Source organism: Echinops telfairi, unplaced genomic scaffold (genome assembly GCF_000313985.2).
Source record: "Echinops telfairi isolate 266 unplaced genomic scaffold, ASM31398v2 ScPeMD7_7424;HRSCAF=8462, whole genome shotgun sequence".
In the NCBI taxonomy this organism is placed as follows: domain Eukaryota; kingdom Metazoa; phylum Chordata; class Mammalia; order Afrosoricida; family Tenrecidae; genus Echinops; species Echinops telfairi.
This window is the reverse complement of record NW_022111324.1, coordinates 11,824,137-11,846,859: the sequence shown is the minus strand read 5'-3', so window position 1 is coordinate 11,846,859 and position 22,723 is coordinate 11,824,137. Positions and strand designations below refer to the sequence as shown.

General features: G+C 38.1%; 1 protein-coding gene across 11 annotated transcripts in view; it reads right to left on the bottom strand.

Moving 5' to 3' along the window:
- Positions 1 to 22,723, bottom strand: part of PRRC2C (proline rich coiled-coil 2C) — a 67,888-nt gene that overhangs the window by 19,035 nt on the left and 26,130 nt on the right. For 9 of the 11 annotated variants that reach the window (XM_045298254.1, XM_045298260.1, XM_045298255.1 and 6 more), the window contains exons 3-19: positions 22,082 to 22,259; positions 20,651 to 20,760; positions 19,545 to 19,670; positions 17,970 to 18,187; positions 16,624 to 16,709; positions 16,018 to 16,151; positions 15,848 to 15,935; positions 15,111 to 15,255; positions 13,895 to 13,948; positions 10,981 to 11,608; positions 10,045 to 10,214; positions 7,781 to 8,048; positions 7,014 to 7,227; positions 4,041 to 6,284; positions 3,157 to 3,362; positions 1,555 to 1,709; positions 151 to 967 (exon numbers count right to left, since the gene is read on the bottom strand). In XM_045298254.1, coding sequence (XP_045154189.1) covers positions 151 to 967; positions 1,555 to 1,709; positions 3,157 to 3,362; positions 4,041 to 6,284; positions 7,014 to 7,227; positions 7,781 to 8,048; positions 10,045 to 10,214; positions 10,981 to 11,608; positions 13,895 to 13,948; positions 15,111 to 15,255; positions 15,848 to 15,935; positions 16,018 to 16,151; positions 16,624 to 16,709; positions 17,970 to 18,187; positions 19,545 to 19,670; positions 20,651 to 20,760; positions 22,082 to 22,259 — 5,841 coding nt within the window. The remainder of the gene's footprint in view (positions 1 to 150; positions 968 to 1,554; positions 1,710 to 3,156; positions 3,363 to 4,040; positions 6,285 to 7,013; positions 7,228 to 7,780; positions 8,049 to 10,044; positions 10,215 to 10,980; positions 11,609 to 13,894; positions 13,949 to 15,110; positions 15,256 to 15,847; positions 15,936 to 16,017; positions 16,152 to 16,623; positions 16,710 to 17,969; positions 18,188 to 19,544; positions 19,671 to 20,650; positions 20,761 to 22,081; positions 22,260 to 22,723) is intronic. The other 2 variants (XM_045298256.1, XM_004706734.2) reach the window with 1 other exon arrangement.

Genomic DNA, 22,723 nt, shown 5'->3' with positions numbered 1-22,723 from the left:
AATTTTAACATGAAAAGGGCATAAAAATGTGCTGAAAAACTTGACTTATACTTGAGTATATACGATAAATAAAAATAAGTAAGAATAACCCCGCCTCCCCAACGCGCTAGTCCATGCTCTTTCCATCTCCCACTTGTGCAGCAAACTTACATTTCTTAGGGATGTCATTCAGTACAGCAGGTGGGGCTGCCTTACTATCCCACAATTCAGCTGAAAGAGTACCATGGGACTGCGAGTTCTGGATGGATTTTCCTGTGCTTACATAATCTGTACCACTGGGTGTCTGAGCTGAAGGCAGCCTTATTGAAGGTGGTGGCTGTTTTGAAGTCTGCAGTGAATGTTGGACTTGTTTGGGAGTCTGTGCCTGAGTCTGAGCTTGAGCGGTTGAAGTTGGGGTTGGAGCCGAGGTTGGGGTAAGTGGGATAGAGGTGGTTGGAGCTGATGGAGCTGAAACAGTTGAGGCAGTTGGGGCTGATACTGTTGGAGCTGGAGCTGGAGTCGAAGCTGGTGCTAGGGCTGAAGCAAGGATGGGAAGCGAGGTTGGGGCAGAGGCAAGGATGGGGACTGTGGCTGGGGCTGAGACTGAGGCAAGGATAGGGGTTGGGGCTGGACCTGGAACTGGGGCTGGAATTGGGGCTGGGACTGAGGAAGAGGCTGTGGCTATGGCTGAAGTGGAGGCTGGAACTGGGGATAAGGGTGAGGCTGAGGTTGGAACTGGAGCTGAGGCTGAGACTAGAACTGGAGCTGAGGTTGATGGTGGAACTGAAGCTAATGTTGATGCGACAATTGGAGTTGAGTTTGAGGATAGAACTGGGGCTGAGGTTGAGCCTGGGACTGTAGTTGAGGGTGAGGCTGAAGCTGGAACTGGTGTTTGCTGGGTCCCAGTAGTCTGTTTTTTGGCAAATCTTGGAGGAAGCTTTGATGTTTGATTTCTTCCCTTTTCATTTATATTCTTTTTGTTCCAGACCTTTAAAAATTGACAGGTAGAATTTCTGTCAATAATGCAACTAAAAGTAACAGTCAGCTTTCTCATGATTTCATTTCTGCTTGTTGTTTTTATTGATCTAACTTCCCTTCGCCTGCTGGACTTTGCAACTTGGCTTTAGGTAAATCGTAACGATTTAAATCTCATAGTTTTTTTACGAGGATTATACTATCCAATCTATTATTCTTTAAAATAGTTGACGCCTGGAGTTTCAGTGCATTTATATGAACTAAAAATCTACAACGTAGGGCATGGCAATTGTGTTCACTAGATTAACAAGACCATTTTAAAGTATCACTGTAATTCAGACATGTATAACTGGGCAAATAAGATAACCAACAATACAACAGAAAAAAAAAAAGTAACAATGGTCTGTTTGAAGGCAAATGGTGAACTAAAGTAATCATCTTCTATCTAAGTCTTATCTTGCTGGGTTCAATAGAGTTCAAAGTTATGAAAATCAAATCACTCTCAACACTTGCATAACTTCAAAGGTAGAAAAGTTGATCATTTGTAAAACACAATAAACAACAATCTAAATATTTAACAAGTTGAAACAAGTTTTACACCTGTATGATTTGTTCTTCTTTCTTCCGGCGCTCTTCATCCTGTAAACGTTTTTGTTGTTTTTTGGATACCACTTCAGTGAAACCATCATCATTCAAATTTGACTGAGGATCTTCAACCACTGTTACTTCAGGGTGGTCATCAATTATAACAACACCTGTGGAAACAAAAACAACCCAAAACAACCCAATATGGTACTTTCCACAATTCAATTGAAGAGTTAAAACCCATTTTTCATTTTCTACTACATAAAATGGCCACTCATTAGTAAAATGACTTAATAATCAAGATTTGAACATATTTTAAAGTTCAAAACAAAAGGTTTTGTAAAACTACCTGCTTCAGATGATACACATTTCTTATTTACCTAACTTTTATGTAACATAGGGGCAGTACCCTCAAATCAAAGGTTTCTTATGACCTTAGTGAAATTAATTTCCATCTCTCAGTCTTAGATCTGCATCATTATAAATATATGGTATTCTACCTCATATGCAGCTAACCCTTCAGAGGATAATACTATTATTTCCTTTTCAAAGGAAAAGGTGCAGAGATACTTTGTTAGCAGTCACAAGATGAGACAGTGTCAGATGAGTTGGTCTTGTGAATTTCAATGCCTCTATTTTATGAAGGCCTCTGTCTACTACTTGAAGTTGTTTTTTAAAAAAAGGGAAAGGACCATATAAACGCAAAACAGTGTATTGAACGGGCTACAATCGTCTAGCAGATAAAACTGTTAAAGATGTTATTTCCAAATTATTGTTGTTATCAGTTTGGCTAGCTCGTTCCAAATTATATTTTATGTTTGTATGCGTAATATCTGCACAAGGGAAAAAAACAAAGCAAAAAGGATGCGGTAACTCAAATCACTTGTTATTCTAATATATATTTTAAATGGGAAACACGTGTACAGTAAAAAAATATTAAGGACCTGGGTCCAAATCAAGGTTTAATGTATATAAGGAACCCTAACTGAAGATACAATTTTATTCGACGTTTCTACCTTCAGTCTCATTACCTGAATGAAGGACATTTTTACATTTGTAAATGTCTAGCCTACTGATGAAGATCAAAGGCGATAGACTTCAGATGGATTACCTTATTAAAAAATAATCTTCGCAACTAGATAAATAAGCAGCATAATAAGTGGAGAACAATGATGTCAAGGATTTCCTTTTACTCTGATCCACAAAGCCCATCGAAGCAGTCCAAAAAAAAAAAACAAAAAACCAACCCACATAGCTGGGGAGCTGATATCAAGGAGTTCAAGAAAGAAAGAAAGAAAGAAAATGTTTTGAAACGGATTTTGGTAGCAATTGTACTATACTGGTTGATGTGATTGAACGATGGAATTTTAATGATCTCTATAAGAGCTCCCAATAAAATGAAATCTAAAAAATAAGTAAATAAGCTCTTATTTATTCCCATTCGACACTGTAGCATTCCGAGGCTGTGTAAGCGGTGCATGCAGTAACTGGGAAGTGAACAAAGGTCTCCTCCCACTTGAAAGTTTAAGTTTTCAACCACCAAACCATCACTATCCTTTCCTTGATAACTATCACCTTAAAATGTGTTTGTTTAACTGGTACGAATTTAAGACATACTTGCATAATTGTTGAGGTCAAATTGTGAGAGAGCATCTACTTTTTCTTTGGGCTTTTTAGGACCTGGCTTGGGATCTTCTCTTTTTTTCCCTGTATCTTTGGAATTCTTTTGTCCTGTACCATTGGGTGCTCCTTCCTGGTGATGTGCTGAGCCGCCATTGTGAGGGTCAACACCAGTTGTGCCTGAAGACTGGTCATCAAATGCGCTACAAAACAGTAATGAGAATGATCTGAGTTGTCATTACCTCCATATACCTAAACAAAAGAAAAAACTAATACTTTCTAAAGTTCAACCTAAGAAAAAAGCAGTATTACGTTAAAACCCCTAACTCTAATATCAACAAGCCTTTGTGACTTGTTGAGCCAGTAAAATTGAGTCTCCCAAGCAAGGAGATGGACCAGTCCTTAGTTTCCAACAAGAATTTTTCAGATTTCTAATTTATCCTTGGTTACAAAAATGTTTGTGATCCAAGCTTTGTGGCTCTTCTTTACCGATGGCTGTGGAACTTTTATTCTGGTTTCTACGACAGCTTGTTTTACATCCAGTGAACTGGCAAAACGGAGCAATCCCCTCTATCACTGTTTTACCAGGTACCAACCAATCACTTGGTGGGTGGGAAGTACCAAGACTATGGACAAAAGAGCTGAGCCAAGGAACTTCACTTCACTTGAAGAAGATGTAATTTATTAGACAAAGATTTCTGCTACACATTAATTTCTCCTTCTCAAGCATCTTTACATTTTAAGGACAGAGAGGAGATTCTGGGAAGGAAATGGTCCTCTACCTAGACTGGCCTCTTTGTAAAAGTTCAACCTAGAGAACTACTCTCAGGTTTCTTCGGAGATATGAAGATAGTTATTTTATACTGAAACAAAATACTCACCCTCTCTTTCCACTTTTTGCTGGTGGGCCATTTCTTCTTTCATTTCTAGGACCTGAAAAATTCCTTCCTGATTTGGGTGGACCATTGTTGGTGCGCCGATTCTGGCGATCTACCCCAGGTCTCTGACTGGAAAAACTTCTTTTTGCAATTTCCCTCTTTGGAGTTAAGGCATTCTCTCCAGCCTTTACAACTGTTTGTGCATTCAAATCAGCATTTTTTTTCTCATCCCTCTCACGCCTCTCATTGAAATCACTACTTTCCGAAGCTGTTTCCCACTCTTCATTTGCCTGATCTGAAGAATTCTGATTGGATAGGTCTGGTGTCTTATTCCCAGAAACATCCCCAGCAGTGGTACTGACTGGTTCTTGAGTCACAGTGTTAACTGTGCCATTTGTGGGCACTGTTACCTCATTTGTTTTAGAAGCAGCCTCCCTCTCTCTTAGTCGCCGAAACCTAGGAGGCTTATCTTGCCTTGGTGGTCGTGTAGGACGCTGCCTCCGGGGCCTTTCTCTAGCTGGGTCAAATTTTCGCTCAAACTTTGGAGGCCGTTTGTCTGCAGGGATAGGGATAAATTGCTCATGTCTTCTGGGTAGCTCCCCATCTTCTGGTTTAGGGACTTCAGCCTGCCTTGGGTTCCACTGATTGTCCCGGTAAGGCGGCCTGCGTAAGGTGGAGGGCCGTGATGGGCGACCTCCGGGATCCCTTCCACCACGTCGGAATGTTCCTCCTCTACCTCTCCTTGTTGGCTCTCCTTTAGGAAGGAAGCCTGGTTTAGATTTATCATCATCCCTCAAATAAGGCTTTTCAAGTGGTCGATTATCTATTCGGACATGATTTTCAGTTTTGAAAGAAGAGTGAGGTTTTATAGGTCTTTTGCTTTCAGATCGTTCCTCTCTTTTGGCGAGTTTACCTTTGCTGAAACTGTCTCTATCACTTGCACTTTCATGAACTTCACTGTCCGTGTCAGTCTCTGAACCTCGCTGTCTTCTTCTTTTAGGAACGACTTCAAAATCAGAGCTCTCACTCCGTGTTTCACTTTCTTCTCTCTGCCTCAGAGGTCCTGAGGGCACATGCTCTGGTCTTGGCTTAGTGTCTCTATATTGAGGATAATCTCGAGTGTGCCCTCTACCACCTCGGCCACGGCCCCCGTAAGAGCCTCTATAGCTTCGGCCTCTGGAGTAATATTCACCTCGGCCTCGACCTCGGTATCCCTGGTCTGGAAACCAATCTCTATCTCTAGCTTCTTTCCAGTAGGTTCTGGGGGCTTGTAGAGTTGACTCTTTTCTAACTGCTGGCCTTGTATCTGGTCGAGGTCTTTCTATAACAAGGTCTTTAGTGATGACTTTCTCGGGCGGTTTCTCTTCTTTGACTGTTGGCACTGAGACAGTTGGTTGGTTGACCGTTTTAACTGTGGGCTCTACTTGAACACTATTTAGAGTCTCCGCGGGCTTCTCTGTATCTGGAGGTGGTTTTTGAGGCAAAGTTGAAGGCTCTGTTGAAGGAGGTTTCTCGGGTTCGGGTTGAGGGGGCGGTGGAACTGACTGTGACTGGACAGGTGCAGGAGCTGGTGCGGGTAGAGGAAGAGGGTCCTTCTTTTCAGGCTTTTCGGGTCTAACAACTTTTTCTGTACCCTTTTCTCCTTCTTTCTCCTTCCTTTGCTCCCGCTCCTCTTTCATATCTCTAAGTATGGGTTTTTTAATGGGGCCTGATCTTCTCACAGGCCTGTCATTACCTTCATCCCGCCGGTTAGAGCCTGGTCTTGGGCCCCAGCGAGTTTCAGATTTGGATTTATATAATTTTTCAGGTTTTGGTCCTTCAGAAGATCGCATGAAGCCATCTTTTTTTGGTTTTTCTTCTGTTCGTTCTGTAGATTCTTTTGAATCAATGCATCTGCTGTTGATTTTAGGAATGCTTACAAATGGCTCATTTCTCTGCTCTTCTGGTTTCTGAGTATGGTTAGACCCATGAGAAACACTTCTTTTCCGAACAGGCTGGCTTTCTGCAGCTGATGTCCGCTCTTCTTGAGCAGTGGATATTACCTTCTGATCAGCTACTTCAGCACAAGAAGACAGGTTGTTTGGGTCAGTGTGGTGAGGTCTAATGTCTTCCACAGATTTGCTTAAAAACTTCTGAACTTCTGTTTCATTTGATTCTCTGAGAAAGTCTGCTTTGGGATGAGACTCCAATGGACTATGTTCTATAGGGTAAACAGGAGTCATCTGTTCTTCAACAGGGGCCTCAGGTCTGTGAGGAAGAGAATTAAAAACATAAACAACAAAATGTATCCCACATATGAATGCATAGGAAAACAGCACAAAATATAAAACACGAAACAATGAATCCTAATCATAATCTTTATTAGTTCAAACCACTCTGACATGAATTTATAATACATTAAGACTAATAATTCCTACTTAGAATGAAAAGCTGGACCACAGTAGGCACACCTGTCCCACTTACTCAGATATGATTATAAAACTTAATCACAAAATATAGTATCTGACTGTAAATTATAAGAGAGTACTAACTGTCTGCCACTTCAAGCTTTGGGTCATTAAGTTTTCTACTTATGTATCTTAGTTCTAGAAAAATTCCCAAAGATATTGGCAATCAAATATCCACCATTTCTAAGAGACACATTATATCACTTCAGGCAAACTACATAAGCATGATAAATACAATTTTCCCCTTCACATCTAATCTACAGTAAAAACATGTTTTAATCTGGATCACTGAATTTCAGCATTTAATTGAGTATACAATCGGATTACACACAAAATGCCCTAATAAGTCAAAGTATACAGAAAAAAAATAGACAATTTAAGTAAAAAAATTAAAAATAAAATGAAGCTCACCAAGTAGACCAATTAGACTCATGGCTCAGTCATACATTAAAATGATCTTCAAGGATGCAAACTGGTTTTCTTTATATCACTATAATTTATTAGTTTATTAATTTTAATAATTTATTACCTTATATCCTCAGGCTCTTCCGTTACCTTGGGCGTAGTTGCCTGGTGAGGTTCAGCATGGGAATAGGGATCTGACCCCCACATCATACGAGGTTCAGCGATGGAAATAGCATGGTCTCTTGTAGATCGAGCTATATGCTCAAATGACTCCGAATTGTTTGAAGAACCTTCCATCTGATCTCTTCTTATCAATGGCTTAGGTGGAGGAATCATTCCTGTAAGAAAAATTCACAAAGAGGAAATGCGATTAATGGTTACTTAGCACTTCCTATACTCGATTTAAAGATATACGTAAACAACAAAACTGATTTCACACCACGGGAAATACCAGGCATTAGAAGTGCATCAATGTTAATATGAGAATCATTATAACACTGATAAAATTAGAGAAAACATTTCCTATAGGAGATTTCCATTCATCTAGTTTAATTATCTTAAAAATATTCTGTAAGTTATGCTACTTAAAGATTTTCTAAGTTTTTCTATGCAAACACTAAAATGATGATGATTCTTGATTAATTTTTTTATCACTCTTAAACTCAAATAATAAAGCACAAAACTAATCTTTAGCCTTAACACACAATTGATACAAGTTCCTGGTTAACTACTCTGTCTTGAAAGACATAGTTTTATGATTAAAAATCTTGATGTCCTATACAAGTTATTCCCAAGAATACTTAAAAGAATTATGGCTAAAAATGGGAAAATGACCAAAAACTTTCATTCTGCAAAACTGTGAGCCATGAGACAATGCCAATATCAACTAACCAGGATGAATGGGTGCAATATCCATAGCAGGTCTTCCTGACATCATGCGAGGGTCCATGTATGACTGCATCATGAGCCACCTTGGATCAAAACCCATAGAAGCCAAATGCTGAGGGTGAGGTTGCATGGGCTGGTACAGAGGTCTGTGTGGTGCAGGAGGAACAGCACTGCTGGATGGTTGAGAAGACACAGTTTGGGGAAGAACTCCTTGCTGTTGCTGTTGTTGCTGCTGCTGCTGCTGCTGCCATTGCTGCTGCTTCATCTGCTCCTGGAAAAGATCCACATCTTGATTTTAATTTCACATGAGTTAATACAATCTCCGTTTTAAAAAAAAGGCCTTTTGAATTCCTTAAGTAGGTTTTCAAAAGATGTAAAGGTGCTAAGACAAAGGATGTTATAATATGCAACTAATCATTCACTCATTCTATTATACAATCATTTCGTAGGTAGACAGCATCTATCTATGAGGCATGGAGAAAAAAAGAAAAAGAATTTGAGGGCTAAGCTGCGTACTTTCTGTCTTTTAAAATCAATGACACGACACGACGTCCCTCACTGACCCATAGTACTTTGCGGGACTACACTAGAGACTCTGTTGAGAACTGTACCCAATCTGACTCTACCACCTCGGGCAAAACACTAAGGGTGTGTAGCAGAGCAGCATGGGGAGCAAAGCAATGAAGTCCTCGGAGAATGCCAAAAATAGACTTTGGGGCCAGGGAGTCGGACCCCATCAAACTGGACTGGAAAACACTCTTAAAGGTCAACAAACAGACTTGTAACTATTTATGGCCTTTTTTGGGGGTTTGTTGTTTGGTTTTGCTTTTGTGTGTGTGTGCTTATTATTGTCTCTGCATGTCTATCTAGGTAAGATATGCAAGATAAACAATCTGGAGGAGAAAACAGGACTGATGGTTCTGGGGCGACATGGGAGAGGGGGAGGCGAGGGAAAGGAAGTTGGTGTTAACAAACTCAGGGATAAGGGTACAAGTGATCTAAAATTGATGGCGAGGAGGGAGCAGGATGCCTAGTAGAGCTTGATCAAGGACAATGTAACCAAGAGGAATTACTGAAATCTGAATGAAGGCCGAACATGATAGTGGGACAAGAGGAAGGTAAAAGGAAATAGAGGAAAGAACTGGAGTCAAATGGGCATTAACAGAGGTCTAAAATATGTATATATATTTATATATAATGATGGGGAAATAAATCTATGTACATATATTTATATGTTAAGTATTAAGGTAGCGGATGGACAATAGGCCTCTACTCAAGTACTGCCTCAATGCAAGAACACTTTGTTCTAATAATCTGGCATTCCATGGTGCTGAACTTCCAGACATGATTGCTGATGACAAAATGGGTGCATAAGCAAATGTGGTGAAGAAAGCTGATGGAGCCCGGCTATCAAAAGATGTAGCGTCTGGGGTCTTAAAAGCTTGATAAACAAGCGGTCATCTAGCTCAGAAGTAACAAAGCCCACATGGAAGCACACCAGCCCATGTGATGAGGTGTCAATGGGATCAGGTGACAGGCATCAAAGACCCAAACCAAAAAATCATATCAATGTGAATGAGGTGGGGTGCAGAGTGGAGACCCAAAGTCCATCTGTAGGTAACTGGACATCCCCTTTCAGAAGGGTCACAAGAGACAGCTCAATAAGGGTGCAGTGTGGCACCATTGAAACATACAGCTTTCCTCAAGTTCTTTAATGCTCCCCCCGCCCCCACTATCATTACCCCAATTTTACCTTACAAATCGGCTAGAACAGAGCATGTACACGGGTACAGATAAGAGCAGGAAACACAGGGAATCCAGGACAGATAAATCCCACAGGACCAATAATGAGTAGCAATACCTGGATAGTAAGTGGAAGGTGGAGTAGAAAGGGGGAACTGATCACAAGGACCTACATATAACCCCTTCCCAGGGGGACGGACAGCAGAAATGTGGTTGAAGGGAGACATTGTTGGTGTAAGGCATGAAAAAATAATAATTTATAACTTATCAAGGGTTCATGAGGGAGGGAGGTAGAGGGAGGGAAAAAATGAGGAGCTGATACCAAGGGCTCAAGTAGAAAGAAAATGTTTTGAGAAAGACAATGGCAACAAATGTACAAATGTGCTTGACACATGGATGGATGGATGCAAGGATTGTAACGAGAGCCCCCAAAAAAATGATTTAAAAAAATAAAATGACACATTAATTCTTCAAATTATTGAACACCGAATCTTTTCAGTCACGCATATATGAGTTAGCCTTACCTGCTGCCGCTGGAATCGCGGGGGTAGAGACTTCTGAAACGGCTTGAAATAGCCAGATAACATGGCAGGCCGAGGGTGGGACCCGGGCTCTGGTTCTGTTTCGTGTGCCACTTGTGTGGTTTCTTTTTCACTGCGATTGCTGTCTTGTGTAATGAAAACTGGCTCATCCTCTGCCCAAAGAAAAGGTAAAAGATAATCTTTTTCATCCATGCCATCTAATAAAAGTTAACGTGGAAGAAGGTAACCTTGGCACTCCAGTACACACACTGTTCTGTATGCTATGTTGGTAGCCACTGATGAGGGAACTTCACATTACCAAAACTTACAAACTTCATCAATGAAGGCCCACTATGCAAAAATGTCTATTTGTACCAATAAAACATGGCAAACTTTACCTATTTTCTTAAGTGTTTTAAGAATGAGCTCTACAACTGTCACTATTCACCTATGATTACCTAGAACATCTCCGAACATAAAAATGACCTAAAAACAGAAAGTCATACTATAAAGTATCACACATTATGTTTTTCATGTGGCATGACATTAATATTAAATTTATTAAAGATAAAAACAAAATATTGTAGGGAAAAAAGAGAGTCAAATACGCTCAATACTTAAAATCAAATGGTATTTGAGAAATTTAGTAAGATTACCATGAGACAATATATAAAGTATGAACACTAAAAAATTAGTGAATGAATTAGTGAAAACATTGAATTTTTTCAAATAATTTATGTAGATATAGCCACTATTAAAAATTAAGATAACCTAACCTATATAGGCTCAAAGTCTCGTTACCTTTTGGTTAACTAGAGCCAATATTATTGATCTCACATACATGTGAAACAATTCAGCCGTTATTGGACTTGTGATCAATCTTATTCAATGTGCACCAGTGTTTTGTAAAACCTGTATGCGTGATCAAATGTATTATACCTTTGGTACTGTTGTCTTCGTTTTCCTGGGTTTCTACCACAGGCTCTGAAGCAAGTTCTTTAGGTTCCACCTTGTCTTCTACGTCTTCCTTCTCCGTCTGCTCTGGTTCACATCTCGTCTCCTGCTCACTTGTCTTTTGCGGTTCTTCTTCCTTTACCTTTTGTTGCTCCTTTAGTTCTTTCTCTTTTTCTTGCTGTTTTTCTTTCTCCACTTCTCTTTGTTTTTCCTGCTCCTTCTCCAGTTCTTTCTCCCTCTCCTGTTGCCTCTCCCTCTCTCTTTCCTTTTCTTTCTCTCTCTCCCGCTCTTGTTCTTTTTCAAGTTCTTTCTCACGCTCCCGTTGTTTTTCCCGCTCCTTTTCCCTAATTTCCTCAGGAGAAGGCTGTTTTTCGACAATGCCAAACTTCTCATTTAATCGTTTCAGTTTCTCTGCACAAGCTGCCTTCCTTTGTTCTTCCATTCTCCGTTCCTCTTCTTCACGTCGTTTACGAGCACGCTCCACTGCTGCAGAAACTTCTGACTGTTGTCTTCGTCTCTGCTTCCAAATCTCATCTTCATCAGGGACTTGCTGCTTGGCGGGGAAAGGGCCTCCACGTGCGGGTCCAGCCTGTCGATCTGGAGGAGGGGGATGCTGAAATAGGAAGAGAATCAGCTGAGTACGACAACTCTGGATATCTAACCAACACAGGAAACCACAGGCATATGTCAGGAGAAAGAGCAGAAAATTTCCAGATAAAAAGATACATTTAAATTAAAAACGATTTAAGAGGGGGTGGGGGTAGGAGAAGCTATGTAATTCCCCAAATGAACACAAGATAATGAATCTAGACATCTAATATAAACTGAGTAGGATTAGCAGTTCAAAGCCACCAGCCACTCTGCAGGAGAATAAAAACTAATAGGTACTGCCCCCCCTATATATAAACAGTTTTATTAGCACTTCATCCACATGCCATACAAGTGAGTCATTCCATCCTATCAGGAAGAGTTGTCCAATTACCACCACATTCAATTCTAGAACATTTTCTTCTTCCTTGTACTCATTGTTCATGTATTATTTTTCTAATTGTGGCAAAAACATACACAACAAAACATTCTCCAATTCCACAACGTCCACATGGATAATTCAGTGCCATTGATGATACTCTCTGTTGCATAACCATGATGATTGAGAGCCTTTTCCAAATTATCCCACCACCATTCACATCAACTCAATGCCCCTAAGCACCAACCCTCCCCCCCGTAACCCTTGGTCAGGTTTGGTTTCTTTCTTGACCCCCAATATTTTATTTGGTACAGAAAACACATACCCTAGAGTATTTCCTATTTTATTACAAAAAAATATGTGGACAAAGTATAAGGAAGATAAAATGAATAAAAAGCTACAACCAGTAAATACTAATTCAGAATAGCATTGTCTGTAGACAATTTCCTTTTCAAAATATGCCTGATTGAGAAGCCTTGGTTTTGGAATTAATATTTTAGAAATTTATGAATACTCTGGGAGGGCTCCGGGGCAGAGTTCTGGCATCAAACACATATGAACACTCCTAGTAAGTGAGAGAGACAGACAACAGAATTTAGGTAACTAACTGGTTAGGGAGGGTCAGACTTTGCTACCCATGAAGGCTCCTGTCTAAATCATGAAACATCTTTAGGTTTCAAGAACTTTCTTTTAAATGGAATCTCTTCTTTAGAAGAGAATTGACTCTACCATGAGGATTTGAAGCCTAGTTAAACATAGGCGGAAACTGTATCATCAAAATTACTAGCAATGGATCAAATAAACACTGTGGAGTTTTACATAGACAACCCTGAAACAGAAATTGTATAACCATCTCAGTGTACAAGTTCTTAAGTGTACTAAAAAAAATTTTAGTGCCCCAAAGTCAGAATAACTTACTGATTGATCCTGTTTATAAACCAGCTAGACCAAAACTTTACAGTTGTTCATACTGTGTCCAAAAGATGTCACCATAATGAGGTTGTCTGCTCCAGTAGAGATTTATAACAATCATATAGAGCAGTTCTAGGTTGCTATGAATAAGAATGGACTCAATGAGTCGATGGCTGATTAAGATATCAAACATCTTTTCATGAACATATTGGCCAATTGTATGTCTTCTTTTATAAAGTACGTAGTTCCAATAATTTTACTGGGCTACTACTTTATCAGATGTATGTGATACAAATCTTTTTTAACAAGGCATATCTTTTTATTATTGTTTTTCAAAGTTTGGTTGATTAGTGCACTATCCAAGAAATCTTTGTATATTTAAAGATAACAGGAAAGCTTTCTATTAGATATTTAAGTTTTGAGTTAATTTTCATATATGTGGTGAGGTAAAGGGGCATGGTGTATTTCTGTGACCCTTTGGTGGTTACATTTTATGTCAACTTGAATCTGTATAAAAGTGTAGGCGTTGAGCCCTACTTATATAACAAGCATAAGTATCTCACTAAAAAAAAATTGCCATGAAGTAAAACAGAGAAACAGGGTAGAAGCTACTGAGGGGTGTAAGATATTTTCCTATTTTCCTTTTTAAATAGGAGACAGGTTTTCCTTCTTGCCAACATTACATGTCAATGAATTGGGAATCACGGGAACAAGTAGAAGTCTTATCCTTAGTAGCCAGGGAAAAAGGTATGGTAACAACGAGGCAAGAGGGCACGGACGATTAACACGGGAAAAGCAGGTATAGTCATCTTCTGGGTGCTTTCTTATATTCTTAGTGAAATTAGGTGTATGCTAATTAGCTAAAAAGGAAGGATGAGAAAGGTAATGTGAAGGAAAAAAAATCTCATGATTATATTCCATAAATTATAAATAAGAACTACAAAAATAACGTTTATATTAAAGCAAAATCATCAAACATCATCATATACACCAGAAACTAGCAATTTAGTTTAGAGTTACCTGCTGTGTGAGCAACTTTGGGGGAGGTGGCAGTTGTGAAGATGGTCCATGATCCTATTATGAAAGAGAAAGGCAATAAATCAGGACATTATTTTCTATATTTGCCTTGATTTCCCCACGGGGTAAGGAGTATCACCTTCACTATATGCTACCAAGAGTCCTGGGGCCACAGTGATTGTACTTAAGACTTACTGAAAAGCCGTGGCAGTTAGGTCTCATGAGAGTACAGCCTCGAAAACTTAAGCTTTACACAGTTAATTCTACCCTGTCCTATACAGGGCTGCTTGAGTCTGACTGATGGGGCTGCAATGGGTTTGTTTCTAAAATTGTGCCATTTAGTTAAAATATTAGCTTAAAAATCCTTCTTTTTAAGTTTGTAAGCTTCTTAAATGGGTCATAAAATCCAAACTCTCATATACAGCACATAAATCTTCTGAACTGGTTCTTACATAACATCCCTGTCTCTTCTCTCTTAATAAACTACTTAGAATTTCCTGACCAATGGGTTTTCTTAAAGAGTCCTGGCGGTGTAGTGGTTACACACTGTGCTGTTAATCAGGTCAACAGTTTGAAACCACCAGTTGTTCTGGGGGATAAAGGTGGAGCGCCTCGGAAAGTCACGGTTCTATAGGGTCACTATGAGTCGGCATCGACTCGATGGCAGTTTTTTGTTTTGTTTAGGACTTTCTCATGCTTCCTACTCTGCACAGGTTTCCACTATTTGAAATTATTCGTACTATGTTTACAGGCAAATTATTGTTTCATTAAGAATTTGCTCAAGCAATGTCTTAAAAAAACCGAACCATTTCCACAGATTCAGTTCTTACAAGTGTATACTTCTATTAAGATATTTTTAAAAATCTATTTTACTTTTTCCAAACCATTTTATTTATAATCCAGACATCATAGCATTCAATAGTTGTCATATCAAGCAGTGTTGTACAAGTGCTACCATAATGAGATTCAAATCTTCTTCTTGTACTCCTTGCTATCAGCTCCCTATTACACAACCCCCCCACCCCAACCTGCCACCACCACCACCTTCCCTGCTATACCCTCCTCCCCTCTGGAATCTTCATTCTACTTATTGTCTCTATAGCTTCTCCTGTGCTTCATCTACAGAAAAACGTAACAGAGTCAATTTGCAATTCTAGGACTACAAAACTAATTCATCCATAGTATCTTCATGACAAGGATCACCACAGGACCAACAAACCTGATTAAACGGAGGTCCTTTCCCATAAGGACCTTTGGCTACTAATGGCTGGGCAGGTATTTGAGAGGATGATTTAGTGCTGTTAGTGTCATCTGCTTCCTTGTGGTTTTCAGTATTTTCAGAGGATTTTGAACCTTGATCCTCACTGATGAATCAAGATCCGGGGTAAAAAAAAAAAATTAGACTGCTATCATAAGTAAATATATTTTCCTCTACTTAAAACAAACAAACACAAACAAAATTCCATATGGTTTGAGGGAAAAATATGAAGGGCTTGAAAAATTCTAGAAAAAATGGGAGTTAAAATATTTCCATATACTTTGAAGTCACCCTTGTAAAATGAAATGAGATGCTTTTGTGATCTCATTAATTAACTAATCCACTCAATATGTTCTCGCTACATAGTGTGTTGGGGACTGGGCTTGATGAGCTCATCAGAAGGCATAAAATGCAACGCAATAGCCATCAAATCTGGGCTCATAAAACATACAGAACTAGCAACAGAATACAAAATAGAATTTTTTGTATTCTACCCAAGAAATTGCATCTGAACCCACCATTGGAGATATCATTTAAGTGCATTATAATGCACTTAATGTACAGAATCAGAATATAGATCAAGCCATGCATGTAACAAGTTGAAAAAGGTCCACAGCGCTCATTTTCAAATATCTCTCATTTGATGTCAAGAATGTAAACATCTTTATTTTATTAAAAAGGGTATCACAGTAGTTTACCTGCTGTTCTCTTTAGGACTACTACTTCCTTGCTCATCATCATCACTGAAATTCAACTGTTCTGTATAATCAACTTCCATCTGAGCACCTAGAAAATTAATTTAGATTGACTGCATGAAAGTATTTGACAGCTGAAAGCACTTAAAACAGATTTTATTTTTGTCTCTTACCTGCCCAACCTTCATCAGCTTCAGCATCTAGGTTATCAAATTTATCAAGCTCCTTGAGTTCGGATGCACTAAGGATGGAGGGGCGTTCAGGTTCAGAAGCCCATAAAGGAGGTGGACCTCTTCCTCGAAGGCCTCTACAAATACGGTTATGAGAAGGACACAAAGTTTTAATAACGCTGTATAGGATAATATTAAATGACTGGAACTTAGTGCAATTCAATTCAACTGTGTTTCCTATACTAAGATAATATACTATTAATACAGAAATGTAGGACATCTTACATAAGTATTTAATAGGTTAAAAAAAAACTTTATTGTATCTGAACTAGATTAATTTTTCTACTAGTTCTACAACAAAACCCCAAAATTTTCTCGTTTGAGGAAATTTACCTTATGCTTTAAGAATTTACAATACATCAAAAATAATCTCAAAAGTATGCAACTTAGAGAAAAGTCACTGCAATTTTACTAAAATCCACAGAAGGAAGCAGGGAGAAACAAGTAAAACAGAAAAATCAATCAATCAATCATTGCAATCTAAAGAAGACCAAACATTTTAATGAGCATAAATGTGCATTTCAGACTTTAATTACTTAACAGTCTTACTTGTTTGTATCAGATAAAGAAGGCGGGAACCTCATGGGACCATGTGCAGTAGGAGGATATGCCAGTCTTGGATACTGTTGAAACATCTGAAGGGAAGAAACAAAATGTTTGGGGCAAAATTTAGCAATCCAGTTATAAAAAATCAATAACTGATCAAGCCACCTTGCTTGGCCTGAAAGTATACTATATAAAATAATTTCAAAATTTTTTATATGGTGTAAATTTTATCACAAGATATTAGAATACTAATGCTACATCAAGGTTTTACAAACAGAATTAACTAAGGAATATTATGACTGTATTGCCATAAAAACATAAATTAAAAATACACATATACCCAAAATCAAATTAAATAAGGTAAAATTAAAACCAGAGTAGATTTGTTAATAATACGGAACTCCTTAATTTAGATAAAAAGTAGGGAGAGATTACAGCCTAGGCAGCAGGAGACAGGGCATTACATGGCATTATGTACAGGTTTGAGAACTCATTCCGGTTGACTACAGACTGTTAACTGGGTTGGATGGTAAACATGTTAAGCAAGTTTACTGTCTGTATTTCTGTATATGTTCAAAATCTGCCATAATGGAAAGTTAAATAAAAATTAAAAGTATATTAATAAAAAGGTATATTTATAGTGACCCTATAAGGCAGGGTAGAACTGCCCCTGTGGGCTTCTCAGACTGTAGCTCTTTATGGAAATAAAAAAAATCTCACATTTCTCTCATTGAGAAGCTTGGTGTTTTGAACTGCTGACCTTGGGGTTAGCAGTCCAATGAGTAACCACTATGCAACCAGGGCTCCTCAAGAGTGAGAATAAACATTTTATGAGGGTAGTGGTGGAATAGCTTGCCTTACATGTGGGAAACCAGGATTCAATTTTTGGCCTACACACGTCATACGACGTTAGACTAGGAGGAAAGGCAGCTAACAATAAAAACTTTTAAGTTAAAGCAGATACTTTTAACTTTTTTTGTGTTATAGATGATACTTTGGAAGCTTGATGAAGTCCATGCATCTCATCTCAGAAAACCACTTTTAAATGTAGTCTAAAATACACAATAGAATGTAGGAAAGCTTTGCAATAAAAAAAATTAAGTTGTGATATGATGTTCTATGTGCTGTATCATTAACAAGTAAAAATTATGACAGTTGAACATAAATATATCTAAAATAAAGTTACAGGAACTGTGTCTTGTTGCATATATTCATAACCAAAGAAAAGGCACACTTCCAACCAAAAACTAATGAAACGTAAACCTGAATACTTCCCCATCCCAATGTCTCTTTGGACTCCAGGTTAAAGTAAGTCTTATTAACTAGCTATCTTCTTTAACAATACTCACGTAAGAAGGCATCATGGCTCGATATTGGGAGGCAAGGGCAGGCTGCTGTCCATTAAGTTTGGCCTGTGGAGGACCACAAGCTATCCTCTTCTCCACCACTTTGAGGATATCATTTTGTTCTGATGTCCCGGGTGTGCTGTCATCCTGGCCAGGGGTCTTTTCATCTTGCTCAGATGGAGAACCAGCAGGCTTACCACCATCTCTCCAACAAGCAACGTCTGGTATAAAGAGGAGAAAACACATGAAATTGGAACAGAATGAAAATGAGCTTGGCATATTAAAAAAAAAATTAAGCAGACAAACCATGAAATAGTGAAAGTCTAATTTGAGCCCTTTGCTAAGATGCTTTCAAGGTATTTAGGTAGAGGAGAGCAGTGACCTTCAAAGCAGAGAGCACATACTTCAGGGGATTGAACAAGCAAATATTGAGATAGGAAAAGAAAATTAAATCTGCTCTCAATTGATTTATATACCAGATGGTCATGTTTCAAGTAAAATATGAGATTGCCTAAAGGAAGTTAAAGGGAGTTCTATAACCTGGAAAGGTTGATAGTAATGGTCTCCTTTGCTTGCTTCAGGATTTTGAACCTGATCAGTCACAGCTATGCAGTAAAATTGAAATTGAGCCTAACATGTAAAATTTAGGTATATTGGAACAGTCAACAGAACAGGAAAATTTATGAGTCAACGTCCTAGAATGGGAGATTTGGAAGAGGTACTGTATGTTCTTTCAGGATCCTGATGCAGAATATTGGATCACTGCCAAGACTGTGGACATTCAAAACACTGGAGCTGGCACCATCCTTGAGCCAGACACCACTAGTTCTGACTCAGCCGGTCAAGAAACTTGTTTACTATACACCATGTACAGTCTGTTTTCTAAGAGAAATACCGAGTTTCTAGCATGGCACTGGCTAATTTTTCCCATGCTGCTAAACCCATGTTTTAGAAATTTGGATGCAGTCTGCTTTCACTTTGTTGTAATAAGAGTGGTTTTGTAAGGAATTCTTGTGTGGTAAACAGCTTCCAATTAACTTCAACCTACTGGTATTCACATATTCTATAGTCATTGCCAAGAGTGTATCAGAATTGATCTGTGTGGTTTATAGAAGATGGCAAATCTCTTCTAAAATTAAATAGTAAAGGAATTCAGGTGCTTCCATTCTGGGTGAGGGATATATGTTTCTCTTTCTCATCACTTAGTCTGAGGAATCCATATTGTGTGCAGTCTTACTAAGGGCCACATATAGAGGAATTAAAGTTGTTTGTTATGCAGTAATAGATAACTAATATATCTGGAGAAAATGCAACTGAACAAGAAAATAATAGAATTGACATTATCTACTTTTAATATGACCTCATCAGCCACATAACTATTTCAAAATTTTTTCAAAAAGATGATTTATTCATCTAAAGAGAAATGAACCAAAAGACTGTTAGGTTCTTTGACTGGTGGTAGTCTGCCTTTTCAAACTATCAAGTCATATATATACACAGCAATACCAAGAAATTATTCTACATAAAATGGATATATAATCTCATTCTTTATTTGTATTAGATATAAAATGCTCTTACTTGGTGGGCGTAAACTAGGTCCAGGCCCATAGTTGTCATCATTTGCTTCTTTTTCTTTTTTTTCTTGATCCCCAGCTGCTTGCAGGCTGGGAAATTCTTGCTGAAAATGACTATTCACCTGGATTCCTAGAGATGTTTAAAAATTCATTACAGTAATTTTAATAGAGAAGATAATGCAAATAACCCTCCCAGGATAGGACTCTACACTTTTTGTGATGAATTATTCAACGATATCTGTTCATATGCACACAAACACACACACACACACACAAAATAAAATAAAAATATTAAATGTATAGGGGACCCCTTGAAAAGTTAATGAACAGCCAAGAGGAGATAAAAATCTAAGGGAGGAATATGCTAGAATCTGTTCCAGAGCTCATTTAAGATAATCAAATAATTGAGGAGTCTCACTTCTGTTTTTCTTTTATCAAAATTCTACATTTCTACTTAAGAGTAAATTATTTTTTGCTAATAACCACAAGAATCAGTTAAAAATAATCTTGCTGAGTAACTACAAATGTATCAAGTTCAAGCTAAACTTATTCAGGGTTGTTTCATTTAGTTTGCCTGAAATATACAATAGTTCTAACCATAAAGGGCGGGTTTTAATAGGTTAATGATACAAGCTAAAATTTCCATTGACTAGTTATAATGGTTACAGTTTTGTAAAAAGGAAAACGAAATTCTGTTGAGTATCCATCAGTCTTTGGGAAGAGGGCAAGAAATTGTGGGTCACATGTTTGAAACAGGAGGGCTAGGGTTACAGATGCGAGATTAATATGGTTTCTGACAATATACAAAATGCCTTGGTACCTTCATAACAATGAGTTGAAGGCACAATGGCTTTACCTGACATGTAGGGCTAAAGATATTATAATGTTGGGTGATTCTTAAAAAAACTTATTTTATTATCTCATACATGGGCCTTGGCACTGAAACTTAATTATTCCAAAACACCTCTTCTTAAGGCCCAAGTATGTCCTCTGACAAGATGACTCTCGCACCCTGCCAAGCAACTACAGGACAGACCCACTCCTTGTCTCCTACATGGCTGTTCAGTAAGCATCAAGCCTAACTAGTTTCCCCAGCTAATGTCCACTTACCATCTCCTTGCCCACCTTGCTTGTTACTGGCCCATGATTTAGGAGCAGGTGCTACTTCTGGGGGAGCTGCAACCCCAGGTTTTGGCTGGGCTGGTGGCACTTCTGGTGTTCTTTAAAAAAATGTGAATCCATTATTTCAGACAGTAAATGTTGAAATAAAATAAATTTAAATTTGTGCATAAATTATTTTGGCTACATATATACTAATAACCCCACAACCAATAATATATATCCTGCCTATAATATTTCTTGAAATGATTTATGGCTATTTTAGTCTCTGTTCATCTCTATTTTTGAATAATGACCACCAAATAAAACCATGGAACACAACTACCAGAAAACCGTTTTGAACCAAGTGAACATTTATAATGAAAGAAACAGTATGTGCATACATACAGTCTGGACTGGTGGAGTTAGCCAGGGGCTAATAAGGCTACACAAGCTCTCAATTGTGCAGTCAATAGCTTCACCATTGTACTTAATATTGTTAGTCAAAGCGGTTAACAGCAACCTGCCTGATTCATACAGTCAGAAAAAGACGTTTAAAAAGGCCCACAGTTTTATTCAATCTTTGTACTGAAATTATGCTTACCAGTTAAGGGAATGAAGAGACTGCATTAATAGCCACCACTTACTTGCTATTATTAAATATTTGTACAACAAACACAAACAGAAAATCTTTAGAAGAAGACTTCTTTGCACAGTTTATTACATAAAGAAAGCTCCCCTAACGGGAACACTGGCATTTGTGGAGCCGAGCTCAATAGTTGGCACATAGATGGCATTAAGGTAAATATTTTCTCAATGAATTATGAAGAGGAACAGTCTCCTATCCCAGCTTTCTTGCTAACTCTCTAGCCACTCAATATATATTACTTGAATACTTATTATATATCACATATAGTTTCAAAACTAGAAATACAATAGTGAACCTACAGATTTAAAAAGTTTGGAGCTCAATGACAACTTTTCATTGTGTTAGAGAGAATGTCTGGTTTGTGAATGTGAGAGGGGTGAAGCAAGCTATGACAAGAATGGTTAATAAAGAATTCTGTTAACTGCTCTTCCTTGATTACTGGTGCAATTCTGGACCAAACCAAACTAATCACAACTTGGGTATACACTCAAAGACTGTAAAGGACATTGTTGTTGTTAGGTGTTGTTGAGTTGGTTCCTACCCACAACAACCTAATGCTCAACAGAATGAAACACTGTCTGGTCCTGGGCCAGTTTCACAACTTTCCTATGCGTGAGCCCATTGTTACAGTCAAGGTGTCAACCTATCTACTTGAGGACATTTACTCTTCTAAAGGACACTGGCTACCAAATATACACAGCACAATGTCTAGTATGTAGCAGGTACTCAACTGTGTAGAAAAGGAAATGATAAAAAAAGGAAATTATTTTATTCTTTAATAAGCTTTGACTCACTTTTCTTCTTCATGCTGGTCCTGTTTTGATGCCCATCCTGTGCCATCTTTAGGTACAATATTCACATTAGGATCATTGCCTTTATTTTCTGCTTTGAGGCTTGGGAGATTAGCAGGTGGGGGCATACGCCGTGAAATACCAACTTTTCCAAGACTCTGTAATCCATGTCGAGCTGCAACTGAAGATCAATAACATCAACTTTCTATGAATACCTATTATATTGCCCATTTTATTCTTCAGGTAATATAGAAAACAGGAATGACAGCATTCTCAAACTATTATTTCTTAATTATTTTAAGAAATCCGAACTAAGCTATAATTAAGAAAAAGCCCAATATAGACATTAAAATAAACCATCAAGTATTGAACTGATGCTTTAAAAATTAACAGTAACCCAATCCACTATGAAAAATAAAATAGAGACAACCCTGGTTTTAGAAAAAACCCCACCAGCAATCTATTTCAAACTCAATCTTAGAATATTAAAGAACAAAATGAGTTTATGCTCATAATGAATACTACCAATGTATTAAATGTGATAGTTTTCACTTTTATCATACATAGTAGGTTCAAGGCGACTATATAGAAAAACACAGGATTTTTCTATGTAACAAAAAATGATGGTATAAAAAAATGATGGTA